The sequence below is a fragment of the Cololabis saira genome, chromosome 15 (assembly GCF_033807715.1).
Source record: "Cololabis saira isolate AMF1-May2022 chromosome 15, fColSai1.1, whole genome shotgun sequence".
Lineage (NCBI taxonomy): Eukaryota > Metazoa > Chordata > Actinopteri > Beloniformes > Belonidae > Cololabis > Cololabis saira.
In genome coordinates this window covers 2,201,382-2,225,648 of record NC_084601.1, presented here as the reverse complement: position 1 = coordinate 2,225,648, position 24,267 = coordinate 2,201,382, and the positions used below count along the sequence as shown (strand labels likewise).

The 24,267-nt window shown below is 41.3% G+C and overlaps 1 protein-coding gene and 1 pseudogene across 2 annotated transcripts in view; one reads left to right on the top strand and one right to left on the bottom strand.

Moving 5' to 3' along the window:
- Positions 1-378: 378 nt before the first annotated feature.
- The window catches only part of samd12 (sterile alpha motif domain containing 12), a 255,222-nt gene continuing 231,333 nt past the window's right edge, over positions 379-24,267 (bottom strand). For both annotated transcript variants that reach the window (XM_061741740.1, XM_061741739.1), the window contains one exon: positions 379-2,354. In XM_061741740.1, the coding sequence (XP_061597724.1) occupies positions 2,323-2,354 (32 nt within the window). In that variant the 3' untranslated portion in view covers positions 379-2,322. The remainder of the gene's footprint in view (positions 2,355-24,267) is intronic.
- Positions 17,355-23,685, top strand: LOC133461030 (large ribosomal subunit protein uL18-like; annotated as a pseudogene).

Sequence of the window (24,267 nt, the reverse complement as noted above, 5' to 3'; positions counted from 1 at the left end):
AAGACCCAGATGTCTGGCACAGTAAAATTGAAATTGAATTGCAAGAACTGCATTTGAATTGTGAGAACTGAATGGAGATTCAGTTTTTCAATGCAATGATTGAATGAATGAATGAAAAACTTTATTTCGAACATGCTTAAAAACAAAATATATATATATATATATATATATGTATATATATATATATATATATATATATATGTATATATATATATATATATATATATATATATATATATATATATATATATTTATATATATATATATATATATATATATATATATATATTTTAAAAACCAAAGAACGATAGTTAAATAATAATCATGATAAATACAGTATAATACAAATCATAACAATCATAAACAAGAACATGCCTCACTGGCTTTTTTTTTTTTTTTTTCCTTTTTTGCATGCTCGAAATGGAGCAGGGAGAAGTTAAAAAACGTATTTAGCCCTGCCCCGGTTCGGGTTCAAATCAAACAATACAAATTCAAATTATGTGATTCAGATTCAGTTTTTTAATGCAATTATTCAAGTTGAGCAATTCAAATTCAAATATAAATGATTCAAATTCAGTTTCTAGTGGCACATATTTCTGCCCATACAAATGGAATCCCGTTAAAACGCGAGCAGACATGAACCTGTGTTCTCCTCCCTCTCCTCCGACTGCTGCAGCCTCTTCATGCTCCCCCTGATTGACAGCTCCCCTCCAGGCAGGAGAGGATGCTGTTACCGTGACAACAGCTCATGCTACATCAGCGTGGATTAGGGCTTCTGCTAATATCTCTGCAGGAAAGTACTGTAAGCAGCTGACATTGAGGTCATTACACGTCGAGTCTAATAATGTATGTACACTTCCAGACACATAGTGGTGAAGATAAGGGTCCAATTTGCAGTTGTTTTGTTTCATTACTGACAAATGTGCTTTTAAGTGCAGTTTAAATGTCTCTAATATCAACAGTGACTGGCCATTATTCACATTTACAGCAGAGGTTTAAGTTTGTCTTCACACTTAAATAGTTTACGGTGTAACTTCCTGATACGAGGGGATGACAGACAACATTTGGACGATGAGCTTAAGCTTGCATTACGTCTACATCTCTTGAATATAACTCTTCTAAAACTTGTTTCGAGCAGTGAGATGGAAAAGCAGACAAAGTGATACAAGAGATAGGAAATCTAAAAACATTAACCGCTTTCTTTGCCATCTGCAATGTCTTCCTTTGTTTTCTCTCCCCAGAGTGAAGAAGTTCAAGTCAAAACATCTCATAGTCCATGAGCCCTTTCTTCTTTGTAATCCCAGTTCCATCAGGCTGCCTTATAAGCTTTTTCTTTTAGTATCGTGTGTTACAACAACAAAGAAATCTCCATAATGCGGTTTGCCCTGTTTTCAACCCCCCCCCCCCAAGTTCTGTATTTGGTTAAAACGGGTTAACCGCACCTACTCAGTCTTCTTTTCCTCACTTAGTGGCCGTTTTCAAGATGAAGTTCTCTCAGACTTGTATCTCCCCGACTAGGGCCGTACAGGACATGGTGAGGACGACGCGTGTGGAGAGAGATGGCATTGTTGCACACTCTACACTGGGCTTATTCACAGGATGACAGCGCGAAACGGCACATAACATATGCACAGTTGTTTAAAATGTGTCACCCACTTGTGGTTGTGGGGATACAGTCTGGGGATGAGGAGTGGCAGTGAAGGGGGGTGAAGGGGGGTGGCCGTTGATTCTGCTTTTTGAAAGTCCTCAGCGCTGCAGGGCAACCGTACGGCGAAGAGGCCGACCTCTGTCTCAGGGACAGAAGGACATTGTGGGTGGGCCGGGATCTTAAAAGCATATTACCAAACACATGGAATAATTGGACAACCACAAAGCAGTTGAGCCCAAATATGCATGTACCTATGTGTTAAGAGGCTTTTAGGAAACCCAGCGTTGTGGTCTGTATGTGTGGATGGGTGTCTGAGGAATGTGCAGGCGTTCGTTATGGCATGAGAACTCTGATAGCTGTGTGGCTCAAAAGGTCAGAAATAAGTGGAGATGGGACGTCTTTCAATGGAAACTATTGGTCAGATTCCAGGAAGCCGTGAGAAATTATTTTGTTCTGCGAGTCCGAACTTGCGGAAGATTTTCAGGAGTGGCTGGGAAGGAGGCGTGTCCTCTCTCTCCGGATTAGTCTTTGTAGAAGTGGAGGACAGAGAGAAGAGCGGAGGTGTGAGACGAGGAGACGTGATTGGTCCAGGGCTGTGACTCCATGAGTGTTGACAGAAGCCGACGTGTGTGTGTCTGCGTCCTCCTGCAGCCGGGCGCTCCCGCTCAATCAGTCTACGGTGAAGACGGAGTGCACTCCAGAGAGGCTGCAGGGGAGAAGTAAAGAGAAAACTCATCAGTATGGAAACTATTGGAAAAACAATACAACTTGAAATATCCGAAAGAGGGCTAGGGGGGTGCACATAGGGCAACAAAAATCAGAGGTGGCTGGAAAAATAGAAAAATAAGCTGAAGCAGAGGAGAAGTAGTGATGACTATGGCGGGAGGAATGGGGAGGGGAGGGAGAGAGTTGCAAAACAAAACCAAGCAGAGTGGCAGAGATGAGAAAGGAAATTAAGAAGTTGAGATCAAACAGGGGGGCAAGAAAAATTGGAAAGGGGCAAGATAAGAAGCACGGGTACAGTTAGGCATAGAAATGGACCGGGGGGGATAGACTTCAAGAAATGTGAGCGAGAAGGGGGGAGATAAGAGAAATGGTATAAAAGACAGAGATGGGAACCGAGGGGGTGGACAAATAAAAAAAAAGAAAGAGACAATAATAAAAAGGCATGGGAAAAAAAATCAATTCAGAAGGCATCGTGTTTGGAAGAGAGAGAGAGGAGAGCAGCAGTGTGTCCATCAAACGCTCACACACCAGCACATGTCAGCATAACACACACACACACACACACACACACACACACACACACACACACACACACACACACACACACACACACACACACTGAAGACAACAGGGATGAGTCAGGCACATGAAGCAGAGAGAGACAAGTGACATTTAGAGCTCAATCGGAGCATATGATGACAAGGCACAAAGATACATGCTAAACCCATCACTGAAAAGCTTGTGAGACTGTGTGTGTGTGTGTGTGTGTGTGTGTGTGTGTGTATAAACGTGTGTGTGCATGAAAGACTGAGCGTTAAGAGCGCGGTGCTGCAGATTTCTGACCTTATCCACACATTTTATTCAACTGCACTACCTGAAATTTAGCCAAAACAAAGAACAGACGTAAGAATTCATGTTCGTGCACTGAAACGTGGGGAAGGCTTGGGTTAAAAAACTACACAAAACCACTCACACTGACATAAATGAGACAGGAAATGATTAACTTGAGATCAGACCGAAACAAATGGAAAAAGCCAAGATAACAAGTATGAGCAGAGTGAGGCATTAAAAAGAAAAACTTGTTTAGATTCAATTCCATCACTATTGGACAAACATGATGCCAAAGGGCTTCTAACCAACCAACCATCCCTGTATTTTCATAATCAGGGGTCAATCACATCATATTAAATGGGATATAAGACTTATGTGAGTACAGTCATGTTTGTAATGCTTTAGCTACGTCTTGAGTCTCCTTGCAGGTATGAGACAGCATTTTTGCTGACAACACCTCCACGATAGAGACTTAAAACCAAAAACATCCACCAAAATAAACACTAATCTTACTATATCTTGTTCTTCAACGTTCTACACGCCTTTACATTTGCCTATGTAAAGAAAAATACGGAAAAACACTTTGTAAATCTCTTTACAGACATTAAACAAGGTTAAAATGAGGTATAAGTGCAGCTCATCTACCATTTATCACATCATGCATGATGCAGCAATCCTGAGTGAACAAGCATGCACTTCCTCCACTTTCAACTTATTGCAGTCCACTTTGATTCTCTCCATCAATTACTTACAGGTATGTGAGGCAAAATAGCTTTCTGTGTGACGCTGATGAACGCCAAATGGCAGAGTGTGCAGCGTTGCCATGTTTGGTGGAGATTTTAGTGATATTGCATGACGTTGTTGTGGTGTGGCGGGTAGAGATGGTTATTCTCCCACTGGAATCCCCAAACCCACTGCAGTTCTCCTGAATGCTGACAAAACTGCCCACTTTAAAGTTTGGTTGGGTCTGACCAGATATGGTACTTGTAACTCGTCATTTTGTGTATAAATTACATCACGTAGCTGCTTTGGACTTTATTAATGAATCATACTAGCTGCATTTCCACAAAAGCTGTCACGTACGTCCCTTTTTAATGCCTTATGGGCTTATGGGTCAAACTGGAATGTAAATGGTCCACACTTGAGACATGCTTTGGTTTCTCCTCCGTGTCCAGATGTGTGAATGCAGCCTCTGAGGAAGAGGAGTGAGGCTTTCTGGAGATGTGAAATGGTCAAGTCCGTCACAATGAAAACAAAATTCTTATTTTCATGCAATTCTACGGATATCAGACCATAGTTTTGAGTATAAAACTGCATCTCTGTGAATACAATCCACTAAATAAAAGATCTACAGTAGCTTCATAGAAATACATTCCTTTCACTGAGAGACACAATGCAATCAACTGGAGGAGAGGTTTTATTTAAGAGTGTGCTGTTTTGATTTAACTTTATTATCACCATAGACGGGTCATTCCATCCTCACCGTCGCTGACCAGCTGTGAAGCATGTGAACGCTGCCCATAAACATTCACAAACCCGTACGATCATAATAACCAAAACTCTTCACGGAACGCAACACAAAGCAAAGAACAGCATTACCCATAATGCAATGCAGCTGAAATCGGAAGAAATGCCCCCAAATAAATTATTTATTCCAGCTCACAGCCGATGTTTTTCTTAATTTGTTTTACCTTTTTTTGCATATTTCTTGTTAGGATGAGCTGTTTTTAATGGATGATTATCCTCATTATCATATTCAAACATATATATTTGAGGGAGGAGACAGGGAGGAGTGTTGTGCTCCCGCATGTGCGCTCAAATCCACGCTGATTGGGATGTACAGAGCAACCTGCGTGGATTTGGGCGTACGCACAGTTTTGTACATCTGATTTTTTGCGTTCGTGTAAATTCCACGCATGGATTCACGTTGAAATCCACGCACTCTTAGTACATGAGGCCCCTGGTCTTTTGAGTCCAGGAAGTTCTTATAAACACGGAGAAACACAAGACCAGGAGGAGACTAAACACTTCATAAATGTAATGAAGGATATGAACATTTCTGCATTTGTAGACGGTAGAAAGTACCGGGATAGAAGATTTACAAGAAGGTGAGAGAAAAGTTGCGCGAAGCAGCATTTGTTTTGAATTTGGATACAAGAAGAAGAAGTGGAAATGACGGGAATTGCGTCATGATGTTCTCCGTGCGTCGCTGGTTTGATCCAGATATCCTGAATGATAAATTACCATGTAAACGGAATATTCCCAATGTTTCAGTAACCGGAATATTAGCAATAACCTGAATTCTGACTGCATGTAAACGTAGTCAATGCGTTCCTCAAATCTCAGTGAGAGTACTCAAACCTCCTCAAACACACACACACACGTGCACGCACGCACGCGCACGCACAATCTCAGCAATGCCTCTCAGTCGACGTCTTCATTTCAAGGACAGTTTGTAATGTCAAACCCTGAAGCAAACTGCTGCATTTACACACACACACACACGCACATGCACACGCGCACACGCACACACGCACACACACACACACACACGCACACACACACACACACACACACACACACACACACACACACACACACACACACACAGTCTGCTTGGAATCTTAATTTCATGGGTAGTTTACACTGACTCTCTCCATCTCTGTCTCTCCCACACACACACACACTAGTAAATGTTTAGGACATACATGTACACCCGTTATTCTGGTGCTGAGTGGACAGTTGGCCTAGAGGTTTCACTTCAGTGACACAGTTTGCATTTCCAGCTCATGGTAGTAGCAGCTATCACACACACACACACACACACACACACACACACACACACACACACACACACACACACTGAAGACAACAGGGATGAGTCAGGCACATGAAGCAGAGAGAGACAAGTGACATTTAGAGCTCAATCGGAGCATATGATGACAAGGCACAAAGATACATGCTAAACCCATCACTGAAAAGCTTGTGAGACTGTGTGTGTGTGTGTGTGTGTGTGTGTGTGTGTGTATAAACGTGTGTGTGCATGAAAGACTGAGCGTTAAGAGCGCGGTGCTGCAGATTTCTGACCTTATCCACACATTTTATTCAACTGCACTACCTGAAATTTAGCCAAAACAAAGAACAGACGTAAGAATTCATGTTCGTGCACTGAAACGTGGGGAAGGCTTGGGTTAAAAAACTACACAAAACCACTCACACTGACATAAATGAGACAGGAAATGATTAACTTGAGATCAGACCGAAACAAATGGAAAAAGCCAAGATAACAAGTATGAGCAGAGTGAGGCATTAAAAAGAAAAACTTGTTTAGATTCAATTCCATCACTATTGGACAAACATGATGCCAAAGGGCTTCTAACCAACCAACCATCCCTGTATTTTCATAATCAGGGGTCAATCACATCATATTAAATGGGATATAAGACTTATGTGAGTACAGTCATGTTTGTAATGCTTTAGCTACGTCTTGAGTCTCCTTGCAGGTATGAGACAGCATTTTTGCTGACAACACCTCCACGATAGAGACTTAAAACCAAAAACATCCACCAAAATAAACACTAATCTTACTATATCTTGTTCTTCAACGTTCTACACGCCTTTACATTTGCCTATGTAAAGAAAAATACGGAAAAACACTTTGTAAATCTCTTTACAGACATTAAACAAGGTTAAAATGAGGTATAAGTGCAGCTCATCTACCATTTATCACATCATGCATGATGCAGCAATCCTGAGTGAACAAGCATGCACTTCCTCCACTTTCAACTTATTGCAGTCCACTTTGATTCTCTCCATCAATTACTTACAGGTATGTGAGGCAAAATAGCTTTCTGTGTGACGCTGATGAACGCCAAATGGCAGAGTGTGCAGCGTTGCCATGTTTGGTGGAGATTTTAGTGATATTGCATGACGTTGTTGTGGTGTGGCGGGTAGAGATGGTTATTCTCCCACTGGAATCCCCAAACCCACTGCAGTTCTCCTGAATGCTGACAAAACTGCCCACTTTAAAGTTTGGTTGGGTCTGACCAGATATGGTACTTGTAACTCGTCATTTTGTGTATAAATTACATCACGTAGCTGCTTTGGACTTTATTAATGAATCATACTAGCTGCATTTCCACAAAAGCTGTCACGTACGTCCCTTTTTAATGCCTTATGGGCTTATGGGTCAAACTGGAATGTAAATGGTCCACACTTGAGACATGCTTTGGTTTCTCCTCCGTGTCCAGATGTGTGAATGCAGCCTCTGAGGAAGAGGAGTGAGGCTTTCTGGAGATGTGAAATGGTCAAGTCCGTCACAATGAAAACAAAATTCTTATTTTCATGCAATTCTACGGATATCAGACCATAGTTTTGAGTATAAAACTGCATCTCTGTGAATACAATCCACTAAATAAAAGATCTACAGTAGCTTCATAGAAATACATTCCTTTCACTGAGAGACACAATGCAATCAACTGGAGGAGAGGTTTTATTTAAGAGTGTGCTGTTTTGATTTAACTTTATTATCACCATAGACGGGTCATTCCATCCTCACCGTCGCTGACCAGCTGTGAAGCATGTGAACGCTGCCCATAAACATTCACAAACCCGTACGATCATAATAACCAAAACTCTTCACGGAACGCAACACAAAGCAAAGAACAGCATTACCCATAATGCAATGCAGCTGAAATCGGAAGAAATGCCCCCAAATAAATTATTTATTCCAGCTCACAGCCGATGTTTTTCTTAATTTGTTTTACCTTTTTTTGCATATTTCTTGTTAGGATGAGCTGTTTTTAATGGATGATTATCCTCATTATCATATTCAAACATATATATTTGAGGGAGGAGACAGGGAGGAGTGTTGTGCTCCCGCATGTGCGCTCAAATCCACGCTGATTGGGATGTACAGAGCAACCTGCGTGGATTTGGGCGTACGCACAGTTTTGTACATCTGATTTTTTGCGTTCGTGTAAATTCCACGCATGGATTCACGTTGAAATCCACGCACTCTTAGTACATGAGGCCCCTGGTCTTTTGAGTCCAGGAAGTTCTTATAAACACGGAGAAACACAAGACCAGGAGGAGACTAAACACTTCATAAATGTAATGAAGGATATGAACATTTCTGCATTTGTAGACGGTAGAAAGTACCGGGATAGAAGATTTACAAGAAGGTGAGAGAAAAGTTGCGCGAAGCAGCATTTGTTTTGAATTTGGATACAAGAAGAAGAAGTGGAAATGACGGGAATTGCGTCATGATGTTCTCCGTGCGTCGCTGGTTTGATCCAGATATCCTGAATGATAAATTACCATGTAAACGGAATATTCCCAATGTTTCAGTAACCGGAATATTAGCAATAACCTGAATTCTGACTGCATGTAAACGTAGTCAATGCGTTCCTCAAATCTCAGTGAGAGTACTCAAACCTCCTCAAACACACACACACACGTGCACGCACGCACGCGCACGCACAATCTCAGCAATGCCTCTCAGTCGACGTCTTCATTTCAAGGACAGTTTGTAATGTCAAACCCTGAAGCAAACTGCTGCATTTACACACACACACACACGCACATGCACACGCGCACACGCACACACGCACACACACACACACACACGCACACACACACACACACACACACACACACACACACACACACACACACACACACAGTCTGCTTGGAATCTTAATTTCATGGGTAGTTTACACTGACTCTCTCCATCTCTGTCTCTCCCACACACACACACACTAGTAAATGTTTAGGACATACATGTACACCCGTTATTCTGGTGCTGAGTGGACAGTTGGCCTAGAGGTTTCACTTCAGTGACACAGTTTGCATTTCCAGCTCATGATAGTAGCAGCTATCACACACACACACACACACACACACACACACAGACACACACACAGACACACACACACACACACACACACACACACACACACACACACACACACACACACACACACACACACACACACACACACACACACACACACACACACACACACACACACACACACACACACACACACACACACACACACAGTAATACCCTCTGCATCTTAAATTAAAGCTTAGCTTGCTATGGTCAGCTTTATTATCCCAGATGGCCAATTTGTAATACAGTCAACACAATTAAAGTCCTCCACACGCAGAATCACGCAGTGACATGTCACAAAGTGCTGTTAAGAATTACATTGGTGGCAGGCGCAAATGAGCTCTTAAAGCCGTTTGTCCTGCACCTCAGCAGAGCCCGGCTGTGAGCAGATGGCAGCAGCTTAAAACCAGCAACGAGAGGGTGGTGCGGTCCGCTGGAACGGCCCGGGCCTTTAGCTTCTGGTCAGGATTGTAGTCGCATCCATTTGCACACATTTTTAGATGATGAATAAAATGACTGTTGCCATGACAATAGTAAACAATCAAACTCTCTGCTTGCTAAATCCCTTCCAGGATAGTTCAAATGTTAAAGAGCAGCGTAGAGGGAAAAAAAAGTATTTCTTCATCCCTGAGCCAGTGAACTTTCTTATTCTTTTTGTCAAGACAAAAACTGTGTGTAAATTCCAAATAAACAGTTTGGAGCATTCACATCCATGAAAAGTAAAAGAACTAAAACAGAGAGAGATGGGTCGGTTAGCGCTGCATTCATATTTCCTTACTTTCAAACAAAGATGGTTACCTGCATAAAGCACATATACAGATTTTTTATTTTGGTTGAAAACATTTGGTCAATCAATATGTCGCCACTAGTAACTATTTTTATAGTCACTGAGGTTAAGGCGCAATGTATGTTTTGTAGTTTAAAAGTCAAATATTGTCAGTGTTTACTTTTGAGACACATATCACTGACAATTCCTGCAAAATTTATGATTTTTTAAAATTATGATTTACAACAAAATAAGGTATAGCTCATATTTTTATTTCCCTTATGAACAGTGTGTGTTGCTTGAGGGAGGATTGTTAAACTGCTGCTCAACAGAAGCAGGAGGAGTGGCTGGCAGCGGGAAAGTCCACGCTCTTTTGGTGTACATTTATTTGGAGATCCAGACGACTTTATCAGGAGGCCTGGCAAGTCTCATCGTTGGATGCAACCACTTTTTCACTGGGGCTGTACCACAGTGGAGGAGAATATAACTTCACCAAAGGGTGAGTAATATATGCTTGCCGTTTGCTGTAAGAGGAGTCTGCCTGAGCCAAGTACCTGAGGCGAGTAAAGCAGAATCTGAAGAGCCAGCTGAACAGGAAAAACAAATCCCAGGCCGTCAACAAGTAAGTCCTGCCAGTTATCATGCACCGTCTGCCTTTAGAAATTAAGGATGTGGAGATGAGAAACCTCCTCATGATACACCAGGCCCGGTTCCACGAGGGTGCATAAGCATTGCACCCTCAGTTTATGTGTTTGCATGCTCAGTTGAAAAGACGAAAAGAAAACTGACAAATGCGTGCGCGTTAAGCCTGATTTATGGTTCCGCGTTAAATCGACGCCGTAGGGTACGCGCCGACGCGCACCGTACGTTCGCGTCCCCGCGTATCCTACGCCGTAGGCTCTGCGTTGGTGCAAAGGGGAACCATAAATCAGTCAGTGTCCATCACTCATCTGCTTCCAGCAGTTTCCTGCACCAACAACACGCTGCTCTCTGCTGCTCCGTTAACACAAAGTTACCATGGATATTCAGAAGTGGTTCAAGCACAACCACGCCAGCAAGTTTATATTTATGGTTATATTTATTTTTGTTATTTATTTTTCTATGTTTTATTTTCTGTTGCTAGATTGTCTGATGGGTGAGGTAGCCCAGACTAATTGCAGCATTTTATTTGTTCTGCAGCAATATTGCTGCAATAAAGCACTTTAAATATTCTTGTTTTTCTAGTATCATTCCGCTTGAAATTATGGGAAAATGCATAATTTAGTGTTGGGCATGTGCACCCCCTCTGATCTGAGATGCACCGTAGTCATCATTTTATACAACCGGCCCTGTGATACATTCACCTGAAGTCCAACACCATGAGACTCCCCATTAAGTGGGAGTAAGGTGAGGGATCAGTGAGGGTCATTATCATCCAAGTTGGAACAACAAAGATCCAGCAATACACCCAGAGATGCTTCCATGATCAGGAAGAAGAGACCAGAGGAATCTCCATTGAAGGAGAAGCCGTATCAGCATGTATCAGACAGCATGAAGAAGGGGCTGACATTTAGCCCTACCAGTGGCTGGTCTGAAGGACAGCACGGACGCAAGAATCATAGCAGCACAAGAGAGATAGGGGTCAAGGTCTAGCACAGATCCCAGCTGGAGACCTGCCCTGGAAACAACCCAGCAGGATGGAAGAGGCCGGCAGGTGAGGCGTACGTGGAACACCAGGATGGAAGAGGCCAGCAGGTGAGGCGTACGTGGAACACCACAACCAAGCAGCTGCACAGCAGCAGGACGGGGAGGAGGTCCCCAAAGTCACGGTGGGAGACAACTCCAGGAGTGGTGGAGAATGAAGGAAAAAAGATGCAGGGAGACTTCTCAGGCCCAGACTGATAAGCTAGTGATGGGTGGCCAACAGGACACAGAGGTGGTCGACAAACTCCAGAGCAGGAGTTGGCAACCCGCGGCTCTAGAGCCGTATGCGGCTCTTTAGCGCCGCCCTAGTGGTACCTGGAGCTTTTTCAAAAATGTTTGACCTTTTTCCCTTTTTCTTCTTCTTTTTTTCTCTTTTTTTCCTTCTTTTCTTCCCTTTTTTCGTCTTTTTTTCCTTTTTTTCTCTTTCCTTTCCTTTTTAATCTCAACATTTCAACTTTTTTCTCGACATTTCGACTTTTTTCTCAAAGTGCATAATGAAAAAAAAAATCTTCCCCAAGTTATAACTAATATAGAAACATGCAGCATGTGTTGTCTTCATTATAAGGCTTATACAAGGCTCTTTCAAACATTTTGGGTTGCCGGCCCCTTATCCAGAAGAAAGCAGCAGGTATGGATGTGACAGCAACACAATCAAGAGGTTGGAGAAATACCAGGAGTTCAAAGAATATATATATATATATATATATATATATATATATATATACATATACACATACACTGTAGTATACAGTATATTTATATGTATGTGTGTGTGTGTGTGTGTGTAGTTTCAGGACCTTACCCACACCTACTTGCAGAACTGGACACACTGGCAGTATTTATGATTTGTAACCAGCCCCCGCCCCAGATTGGCCCAGGATAATAAATGTGACCAACAGAGTGAAACGCCTGGATCATCAAATTCACTCTCTTTTCCCAACTGTCACACATTACTCATGGTGCCTTCCTCTTTCACCTCCTCCTCCTCCTCTTCTACAGCTCTTCTTCATGCATTTATCATCAGAGCCATCTCTCCTTCTAAATCACAGCGCTCCAGCGTGCAGGCGTATATCCCACCTATCCGCTGCGCTCCAAGTCTGGACGCGCAACTGCAAAGGAAGACACAGAGCTGCATCACTTAGGTCCACCCAGCTCAGCTAAATGTGTTCTTAAAGGAAGAGATGAATGTGCTGCTATCAGGTACGTGTTACAAAAGACTGATAAGATGTCCATGTTTTTCCTTTGGTGCCCCGTTTATGTACATGAGAGATTAACAACACACGACTGAGAGCATCCTTACACTGAGTTACCGTCACCTGTATTACCATTGGTTGGAAATAGGGTATTTATTTATAGAAACAGTTTTGGCTGAGTTGTTGTAACTCAAAAACAGACTCCTGCAAAAGCCAAGAGTGTGCATGAGGCTGAAAAGCCAACACATCTCATCGTTTCCGTTTAATCTGTTTAAACATATTGCTGCCAGGTTCCTGGGTGTTCAGCTTGGACATTAACATTAGAAAGTCATTAAAAGTTATTATTAGAACACCAGTGTAAAACAGGCGTTAAAACAAGACCACAAAGACCAAGAAAATTCCTCCTGGAGGAATTTGTTAATGATCGTCTCGATCTGACTCACCATCAAAGTTTCTGGCGTGGCTCAATAATGAGTTTCTACAGTAAACAGAGAGGCTACGGTCTGGACTGGGATGGCGTTATGAAGAGCTGGCAATGCATAAAGAAAGAAGAAGTCATTTATTATTTTAATCAGGGGTCACTGAATCCAGCAAGACAACATCTGCTCCAGGACCTTAATGTAAAAGCAAGATGAGATAACTAACGAAGCACATGCATGACGTACAGTCTTGAGCATAAATAGAAACATTTATTTACAGAAGGGTTTGATCCTGTGTGGCTCAAAAAGGGTTTAGAGCTTCATCTCCGAGCATGTGTTCAAATTAGGTCATCTCATTTCGCAGCGCCAGCAAGCACGGCTGCTTTTCTCCTGCCCTGATTTCAAAAGCATAAACAACTGACAGGAAGTTCTTCCCAGTCCTTCTCTCCATCCATCTCTCCAAAACAGAGCGGCTCATCAATTCCTGCCAGTGAGCAGAAGCAAACGGGTCGAATTCCAGCAGAGCAGACGACTGAAAAGTGGGATTTCTCAAACTGCTTGTATTTGCTACTTTTGCCTTCGGCGACTTGGATTTGTTTGGCAATATGTCAATATGGCTTTTCCAGTACCACCTGACACGCACACGCACACGCACACACACACACACACACACACACACACACACACACACACACACACACACACACACACACACACACACACACACACACACACACACACACACACTCTCCAGGGTTCAGCATCTTTCAGTCAGCATGAACTTCCAAAACCAGTTAAAACTATTTTTTTACTCTGCTTGTCCATCATACTGCATCTCTCCAGACACAAAACTGTCATGAACTTTATGGTTTAAAATTGAAACACAAAAATAAGACCGTTAAACAGTTAAAGTTAAACCGCTAAACCAGCTCCTCAGTTACAGCTCTAACATGTGAGCTGACATGGATGTATCTGTATTTGCGAGCATGGCTGCGTGAGAGGAAGCCTGCGCGGGTGATTCATGTATTCAACAGGGAAGTGCTCTCTCCTCCCTCTCTCTGCTGTGATGGAAGAACTGGTGAGAATCCCAAACCCTCCAGCTACATTTGGGCTGTTTACAAAACACGACTGAGGTCAGAACTCCCTCACTAAGAACAAAAGCCCCACTGTACACACAGCAATATTCAACAGAGAATATATATATATATATATATATATATATATATATATATATATATATATATATATATATACATACATACACACAAACACGTATTTTCTGCACTATAAGGCCCACCACATTATAAGACGCACCTTCAATATATGACGTATTTTAAAACTGTTTCTATATATAAGGCGCACCGCATTCTAAGGCGCTACAGTAGAGGCTGGGGTTACCATCCATTAGACCAAGGGTCTCAACCCGCGGCTCCGGAGCCGCATGCGGCTCTTTCATCCTTATACTGCGGCTCCGAGTGGCTTGGGAAAATAAATTACAAAAAAAAAAAAAAAACAAAGTATTGAATTGAAGTGTATTTTATTTGTGTTAGTTCTTTAATATTTTAGTTCTAAATTGGAAGATTATTGTGATCTTGACATATTAGAGTAAACATATTTTATTGTTTTTTCCTCGCTCAAAATAAACGTCATACTTGTGAAAGTCGGTATTCCCGCCAAAACGCCATCCATTCGTTGTGACTTTCAACCCCAGCAAGGCCAAGTATGGAGAAATGTAAGAAAAGTTTAAGGAAAGTAGTTCAGCCTGGCGGCTGCTTACCGTAGTTGCGAGACCTGTTTCGGTTCAATATTGATCCATATATAAGGCGCAATATTGATCCATATATAAGGCTCAATATTGATCCATATATAAGGCTCAATATTGATCCATGTATAAGGCTCAATATTGATCCATATATAAGACTCAATATTGATCCATATATAAGGCTCAATATTGATCCATATGTAAGGCTCAATATTGATCCATATATAAGGCTCAATATTGATCCATATATAAGGCTCAATATTGATCCATGTATAAGGCTCAATATTGATCCATATATAAGACTCAATATTGATCCATATATAAGGCTCAATATTGATCCATGTATAAGGCTCAATATTGATCCATATATAAGACTCAATATTGATCCATATATAAGGCTCAATATTGATCCATATATAAGGCTCAATATTGATCCATGTATAAGGCTCAATATTGATCCATATATAAGACTCAATATTGATCCATATATAAGGCTCAATATTGATCCATATATAAGGCTCAATATTGATCCATATATAAGGCTCAATATTGATCCATGTATAAGGCTCAATATTGATCCATATATAAGGCTCAATATTGATCCATATATAAGGCTCAATATTGATCCATATATAAGGCTCAATATTGATCCATATATAAGGCACACCGGATTACAAGGCGCATGGTCAACTTTTGATAAAATTGAAGGCTTTTAGGTGCGCTTTATAGTGTGGAAAATATGGTATACATATATATATATACTGTATATTGTACACAGTCAGACACAATATACAGTATATACACAGAACAGGAAATGAAGAATGTTGTAGTATAAGTATAGCAAATAAAACAAATACAACTATTGTGGTGTGTTTCAATAAATGTTTTGACAGAAGCATATTTGAACTGAGGAAACCATTTGGTTTAGTTTTGAAAGTCAGTCGATTCTGACAAGATTTGGGTCGTACTTTTGTCAGTTTTGTTATTTATTTCCTGTTTTATTTTGAAACCCGTGTCACCACTTCCCTGGTTCTCATCTGCCCTGATCGTTTGCACCCATGACTCGTCCACCCGTCTGTGTATCCTGTATCTAGTCTCGTCTTTCCCCTGCTCCCTGCTGGTCTGGACTCTTCTGTTCCCCCATGATTCGGGTCTGGTTTTTGGATTTTGTCATGTTCATGTTCAATTTTTTTGCAATCCTGCTCAGTATTGCTTATGGTTTTATTTCAGTAAATAAATCCCTGTGTTTGGAACGCCGGCCTCCTGGTCTCCTCCATCTGGGTCCCATCAACCACACTCCTGACAACTTTGTCTCATCTTGTTACCACATTAAAGTTTTTAAGTATGTGTGACAGAAGTGAACTGCTGGCAGGCCAGTTTAGTATATCCTTTTCTTTTTTGTTTGCCTCTTTTGGCATTTGACAGAAGTCAAACCCTAAACAATATTCTACCAGCCAGAGATTTTATGACTTTTCCTTAAAAAAAGCCAGAAATTGCTCAAAAATGAATTTTAAATGTTCATACTTCCATTCAGGTACTACAAATCTTTGCACATACAGTAGAGACTGTTTCACAATAACCTTTCTAAGACTTAATTCGATACATCATCTAAAATGTATTCGGCTTAAAATAGCACATGACAGATTTGCAAATCACTGGAGTCCAATTTATACCACAGTCTTTTTTGGGAAATAGTGGTTGCGGATGATTTCATCCATACTGCCTCCTCATACATTCTCTCAATATCTGATTTATTTTGGTTTTTCCTCGTGATTTACACAACAGACACCCACTGGCGAGAAGTGAAAGGCCACAAATGCAGCAGCGATGGAGCCTGAAAAAAAGGAGCGAAAGATGGTTGTTATTGAGAGAACCATGAATAAACTTGAGCACAGAAGTTTCCTCTGATGCAGAAAAAAACACCCAAGCAATGGGACAGTTGAGAGGTTGACTACGCCATCATTAACCTTGTAAAACCTCCCTCTGCACTGGAGATTAACGGCACCTCATTACTGCTTTTAAACAGCTCAAGCGGAGGGGTCTCTGCCAACAAACCAAAACTAAAAAATACAAAATAATACAGCTACGCACAGGAACTGCAGCTCCATGGACACACTCTCATTTGGGCTTGACAACATTTTCCCCCTAGGGACTAGAGAAAAGAAAGAAAGGGGCCTTGACATTACACATCAGCTAAAAAGATATGTTGGCAAGTTGAATAATGAGCCACAGCGGCCTAATATCCTCCGACTGCTGCTTCTTTGGTGCCACTTACAAGTTTCCCCTCCCTCCCTCGTTCAAAGGTCTGCTATTGTTTATTACAACAGAGCTCTGCGGAGACCCTGCAGAGGCCTGAGTGATAAGCAGAATATTCCAGCACAGAAAAGAGGGTTTATCATATGAAAGGCAGATGAGAAAAGAAAGAGAAAAATGGCCAAAGGAGAAAGTGAGAAAAGATAGGGGTGCAGAGATGAGGTGAAAACTTTGGGAGTGGAAGGTGTGTGTGTGTGTGTGTGTGTGTGTGTGTGTGTGTGTGTGTGTGTGTGTGTGTGTGTGTGTGTGTGTGTGTGTGTGTGTGTGTGTGTGTGTGTGTGTGTGTGTGTGAGGGATGAGAGAGTGGAGCAGGCGGGAGGGAAGATAAAGGCAGAGCTGTATTCCCTGATGTGGCTTCTGTGCTTTTCACAGCTCCTGCTCCAAGGATTACTGCATTTACACTTCAGCTTAAAAATAGCCCCCGTGATAATTTATTTAGCTGGAGCACGCCATCCTGCATTGTGTTCCAAGAGAATAGCTTTCTCCCAGTTTGACTCTCGGAGATATCTACCCTCTTTATTTTTGTTCTTATGATATATTTTTGCAGATATACTCTTTTTTTTTTTTTAAATCACTCATGGCTTAAGAAACCCAACGTCTCCAAGTATAGCAGCTATATTTTCCATGCTCGAAAGCAGCAACTGATTAAAATTCACTCATAATATTGTTTGTGCTTCCAATTTTGTTTCATGAACTTGTGAAGCCCTTTGACGCTGTGCAGTGAATTGCTTGAAAAAAGAAAACAATATGCTTTTATTGCTCTCCAGATTTGAGCTCCTGCATGAGAAGTCATGTTTAAGTTATAATCATCTGATGTTATCGTAGTTTTGCACTTAACAAAAGGCGTCAAAATGACAGTAAACAGAAAAAAATGTAAATGTGTGTTTAAAGTTTCCTTGAATAGATAAACTTATTAAAAATTAATCATCGGGAGAAGTGCAAAAATACAACATTCAGAATGATATTTATTATTAAATGGGACACATTGTGAAAAGTCAATGATTGTGTGGTTAAAACAGATATGCTAAGGTGTCTGAAGTCATTACTAGCTCATACATTTCAACATAACCCTGTTTCTGTGTCTGAACTGACAGAGCAGAATCATCCAACTTCTCCGTCTCTAACTATCAACTTCAACCCATGCTGCATTATTTGTATTTTAGGAGTTAGAAGTGGCAGTGCTATAAGAGGGAGTTTAAAGATTAAAGCATGAGGGCATTTTATTTGCCAGATTAACTGCCATTAGACTATGTAGCACACCCCTGGACTGGTTTAAATCATATCTCCCTGGCAGCACTCAGCTCAACTTAAATCATATACATCCAAACTATTCCCTCTCTGGTCTGGTGTGCCCCAGGGTTCAGTACTGGGACCTCTCCCTCTTATTGCTGACCTTCACCCTCTTGGCAATATTTCCCACTATGGCATTAACTTTCATTGCCATGTGGAAGACACCCGTCTCTACCTGTCCACCCAACCTCCCCCCTCCCTCACACCCGCAGATCCAGATTCTCTCACATCTTTCTCAAACTCAACAGTGATAAAACTGAGGTCCTGCTTGTTTGCACTAAATCCACTCTCAAAGATAAATAAGCTTTCTGTTTCTGTTGACAACTCTTCTGTTTCTCCAGAAAGCATTCTGTCATACCAGTCCCACATTAACAACCGCTCAGCCTTCTTCCATGTACGTAATAATCAGTACCGGAGTTGAGGGGGGATGAGGGGGGATGGCATCCCCCCTGTAAAACTGCCATCCCCCCTTTCCATCCCTTATGTAATTTCATCAATGAATGTGGTTTTACTGCTATTTCAACATTTAGAGTCTTCACCAGAAAAATAACACCAGAAAAATAACTTATTTGACAATTTTCTCCTGTTTCAAGTAAATTCTCACTTGAAATAAGTAGGAAAATCTGCCAGTGGGACAAGATTTATCTTCTCATTACAAGCAAAAAAAATCTGGCTCCACTGGCAGATTTTTCTACTTATTACAAGTGAAAATCTACTTGAAACAGGTGAAAATTGTTGTTTTTTCCAGTGATGAGTCTTGTTTTAAGTGTAATGAGATTTTATTTACTAAAATGAGACATTTTAACTAAAAATAAGACCAATATTCTTGTTAAGATTGTGAGTTTTTGCAGTGATCCATGTTACTTATCCTGTGAAGGACAGAGTCATATTGATAAGTTCAGAAAAGTTTTTTTTATTGTTGTGTTTTGATGTATTTGATGTAAGCCCAGTGGATATTTAAAGTTTACAGAAGGCTGCATTTAACTGCTGCTATGTCATTCCTGCAGTATTTCTGCAGGTGTTTTGGTCACTGCTATTATTTGTAATATATGATATTATTTGTAATCAGCACAAATTATCTGTCCCCATATGATCAAATCCACCATCCCCCCTGATTTTTTTTTTACTACTGGAGTACTGGTAATAACTCATGTCTGCACTCGTCTCTGACGCCCAACACAACTGCTGTTTTGGTCCACGCCCTGGTTACATCCCGTCTTGATTATTGTTATATTTATTATCAAGTCCTTTCCAAAACCTCAACTGGCTAAAATCTCTGCTGCCAGAATTATTACCAGAACTCTTCCCCTCAGTCATATCACCCCTGTTCCTGCAGAAACTTCACTGGCTCCCTATTACATTCTTTATAATCTAGAAAATGTCAGAAGTCACTTATCTCACCCCCACATACCCAGACGAACTCCCAGGTCTTCACCCTCCCATCTGCCCGTTTGTTCACTAGGTGGTAGAGAGCTTTCAGCCGCTCACCCCCACGTGTTTGGACCTCTCTACCTTTACAATTTTGCACTTACAGGACTGTCTCAGAAAATTTGAATATTGTGATAAAGTTCTTTATTTTCTGTAATGCAATTAAAAAAACAAAAATGTCATACATTCTAGATTCATTACAAATCAACTGAAATATTGCAAGCCTTTTATTATTTTAATATTGCTGATTATGGTTTACAGTTTAAGATTAAGATTCCCAGAATATTCTAACTTTTTGAGATAGGATATTTGAGTTTTCTTAAACTGTAAGCCATGATCAGAAATATTAAAATAATAAAAGGCTTGCGATATTTCAGTTGATTTGTAATGAATACAGATGGTATGACATTTTAGTTTTTGTAATTGCATTACAGAAAATCACAATATTCTAATTTTCTGAGACAGTCCTGTATTTGGTTTTACTAATTTCATTATGTTTTACTATGTTCTTTTTTTTCATGACATTTCATAGAGATTTATCTATATTTTGTGTTATGTACAATGACCTTGAGTTCCCTGAAAGATGCCTATAAATAACATGTATTATTATTATTGTTATTATTATTATTATTATTATTTTTATTATTATTATTATTATTATTATTATTATTATGGTCCTTCTGGTGAATACGTGAGTTTAGGCCAAAAGAAAATTGATGGTTTGCGCCAAATATTCTTTGCTATCTGTGTATGGTGTTTAAGTAACACAGTAACTCTTTAACCTGCTTATTCCTGGCACGTTAACCTCATCTAGATAATGTACATTTTTGCAAATCCTCCATGGAGCGTATCCAAACCCAGCAGATGAAAGTGAAATCAGCGTTACCAAATGATTCTTGATTCTAGGACAAGCTTCTGATCCGATGATATACTGGCCAAGTGAAGAAAGCAACACTATTATAACAGTGCTCTCCCATTTGCCCTTGGGAAGCGCCTGTTAAATGCACTTAGAGCACACTTGAAGGGAGCAATCCCCCTTAAGATGCTCCGCTGACTCGGCAGCCTATAGAATCAGACACGGGTGTGTTTAAAGTCAACAGCACTTAAACGCAAGGAATGAAAGGCCTCCAGACACCACAAACAAAAAGCTCTGGGTGCCTTTTAGGAATAGGAAACAAGCTTCAGTGGCCAAGGTTAAAGGAGATGTCTGTTGTTGGGGGCATGGTTAAACTGTTTCTTCCATTGGTTTAAGAAAAATCTTAAAGGAGCATGAGGCAGGATTGAGGCAGGATTTATGTAAAAATTCGTATACGTTTTAAGTTTTCTATTAATAATATCAGATGAAGCGTTCAAACCAAAAAGAATGATCCCTCTAGTGTATCTCTCCTTTGCCTTGAACAGGCTGTGTGCTGCAAAATGTGCTGCAATTCCGGGCCGGAATTTCCCGCGCTGGACTGTGGATGTGACGTCACATGACGCTGCATGCACGTTCTCCCCGTTCTCCCGTACCGGCTTCACTGTTGGCTGCAGTACCCCCAACGGCCGTCGTGGCGAAGGGTGGCGCTAGAGAGTCTCATTTCTTAAAAGGAGCCTCATGCTCCATTAAAGGCGGAAGAGAATAAAACATTTTCTTCTAAAAAACATTTTGAAAGTTGTTGGTGTGTAATCAGTAATCATGGTCACACCTTCCTGACTCTTACGAGCCTTTGTCCTTGTAGTAACAGGATCCAATCTTTCTATGATGTGTACTCTACTACCAAGTATAACTTATTGTGTTACCTTTTCTTTTTGTACTTAAAGTATATCTGCTGTACATATTTTTCCTTTTTCTGTAAAAAATTGAGCGACTGAAAGCGCCTTAAGATCTCCAGCGTTTTCCGGTCTCTGAAATCGACCAGCTACTGCTGCAATATCTGGAAGGCTTTCTAATTTTGGGCCATCAATGAACTCTTGATAATCTTGCAGATGTTCTGGACCCCTTTCTGATTTCTCTAAAAATGTACTGGCCAATTTTGAATAAAGAGTACATAAAAAGATTCTGCTTTATTACTATAAATTTCAATTATTATTGAGTGTGGAGTCCCCCAGGGGTCAGTGTTGGGTCCTAAACTGTTTATCATCTACATCAATGACATATGTAAAATATCACAAATACTGAAATTCATACTGTTTGCCGATGACACAAATATATTTTATTCTGGTGAGAATTTACAGCAACTTTTGGACAATATTACTGCTGAATTTGGCAACATTAAAAAAATGTTTTGACAATAACAAGTTATCATTAAACTTAAACAAAACAAAAATGATGGTATTTGGAAACAATAAAAACAATCAAGCACAGGTACAGATTGAGGGTGTAAACATTGAAAGAGTACATGAAACTAAATTTCTTGGGGTAATTATAGACGACAAGATATAACATAACATTGTTTCCTGCGACTGTTACTCCTCTGTTACACTGTGGGAGGTACAGTAGGAACAGGGGTGTAAATACGTGATGTAAGGGATGTTGAAAGGAATAACAGTGTGTGAAAGGATGACAAACTCCAGAAAGGATGAAATCAGCCTGTCCCCATGATAGACTCACTTCAGATTCAGGACACTGAAATGCTTTATGAAAGCAGAGGGAATATCGCATCAGGATGAGTCCACTGTGAATGCACAACTGGAGAGTGGAGGCAGAATAAAGGAAGCATCACCAGTGCATCTTAATTCAACACATTCTGTGTGAAACCTGTCTGGATAATGGTAATACGTGTTTAACTTCTAACCTGCTGCAGAGCAGGTCATATTTCAGTGTCTTCTGTTATTGTATTCCAGATGAAGTTATGATGAAGCAGCATTTAGACACCAAGTAGCAACTTCAAAAGATATGAAGTGAAGTTCAGGAGGAGGAGAGAGGGGAAGACGGACTTCTTCGCCCCGGAAGCGGCTGGTGGTGCAGGACAAGAACAAGTACAACACCCCCAAATACCGCATGATCGTCCGATTCAGCAACAGGGACATCTGCTGTCAGATCGCCTATGCCAGGATCGAGGGGGACCAGATCGTGCGTGCGGCCTACTCCCACGAGCTGCCCAAGTACGGCATCAGCGTGGGCCTCACCAACTACGCCGCCGCCTACTGCACCAGGCTGCTGCTGGCCCGCAGGCTGCTGCTGGCCCGCAGGCTGCTGCACAAGTTTGGCATGGACCAGGTGTACGAGGGCCAGGTGGAGGTGACGGGGGATGAGTTCAACGTGGAGAGCGTGGACGGGCAGCCGGGCGCGTTCACCTGCTACCTGGACGCAGGTCTGGCCAGGACCACCGCGGGGAACAAGGTGTTTGGAGCCTTGAAAGGGGCAGTCGACGGCGGGCTGGCCATCCCTCACAGTCTGAAACGCTTCCCCGGTTACGACCCAGAGAGCAAAGAGTTCAACGCAGAAGTGCATCGGAAACACATCATGGGCATGAACGTGGCCGACTACATGTCCTACCTGATGGAGGAGGATGAGGACACCTACAAGAAGCAGTTCTCTCGGTTCATCAAGAACGGAATCACACCAGACACGGTAGAAGAAATGTACAAAAAAGCACATGCAAGCTCCATCAGAGCAAACCCTGTTCACGAGAAGAAGCCTACAAAAGACGTCAAGAAGAAGTTATCTTTGCAACAGAGGAAGGACCGCGTCGCCCAGAAGAAGGCCAGCTTCTTATGAGCACAAGAACAAGAGGCAGACGAGGGTTAGGAGTCTGGTGCAAGAATGCAACACACATCACAGACTAATACATTTATTACAAATATGAGAAAAAAAAAAAAGACACCAAGTAGCAGGAGCAGTGAATAAGGACCATTTAAGGGTCTTCAAGATAGGATGCGGTGGGTGCTTCTCTTCTCTATGGAACCTGTATGTGTTGTGCAGTATGAACATGTCTGCCCTGCGCTGGGCTGAGCACATCACAAAGATAGATGTGCTGCTTCTGCACCCGGTTTGGTAGCTAGAAAAAGTTAATCTTAGGCACAGCATGCTGTGACACCATCTCAAAGTGTTTGATTGAAGAAAACCTGACAAAAAGCCAGACAATGGAAGAAAAGTTGGTTTTGGAGGTCCCACTTTCCTCAGCCGTACAATACAAATGTGAGTGATTTTATTTATTTATTCATTTTAATTTGCACAGGAAAATGTTAATTTGGTGGGATCATCTGTCCTCATGTTTGTGAGCCTTAGTTCTTCTCTTCAAAACAGTACATGTATAGCTGCAGCTCCTAGATGATCTAAAGGCAGAGCTTTTCATTGAAAGGTAAAAAGATACATCATGCATTAAAGTTG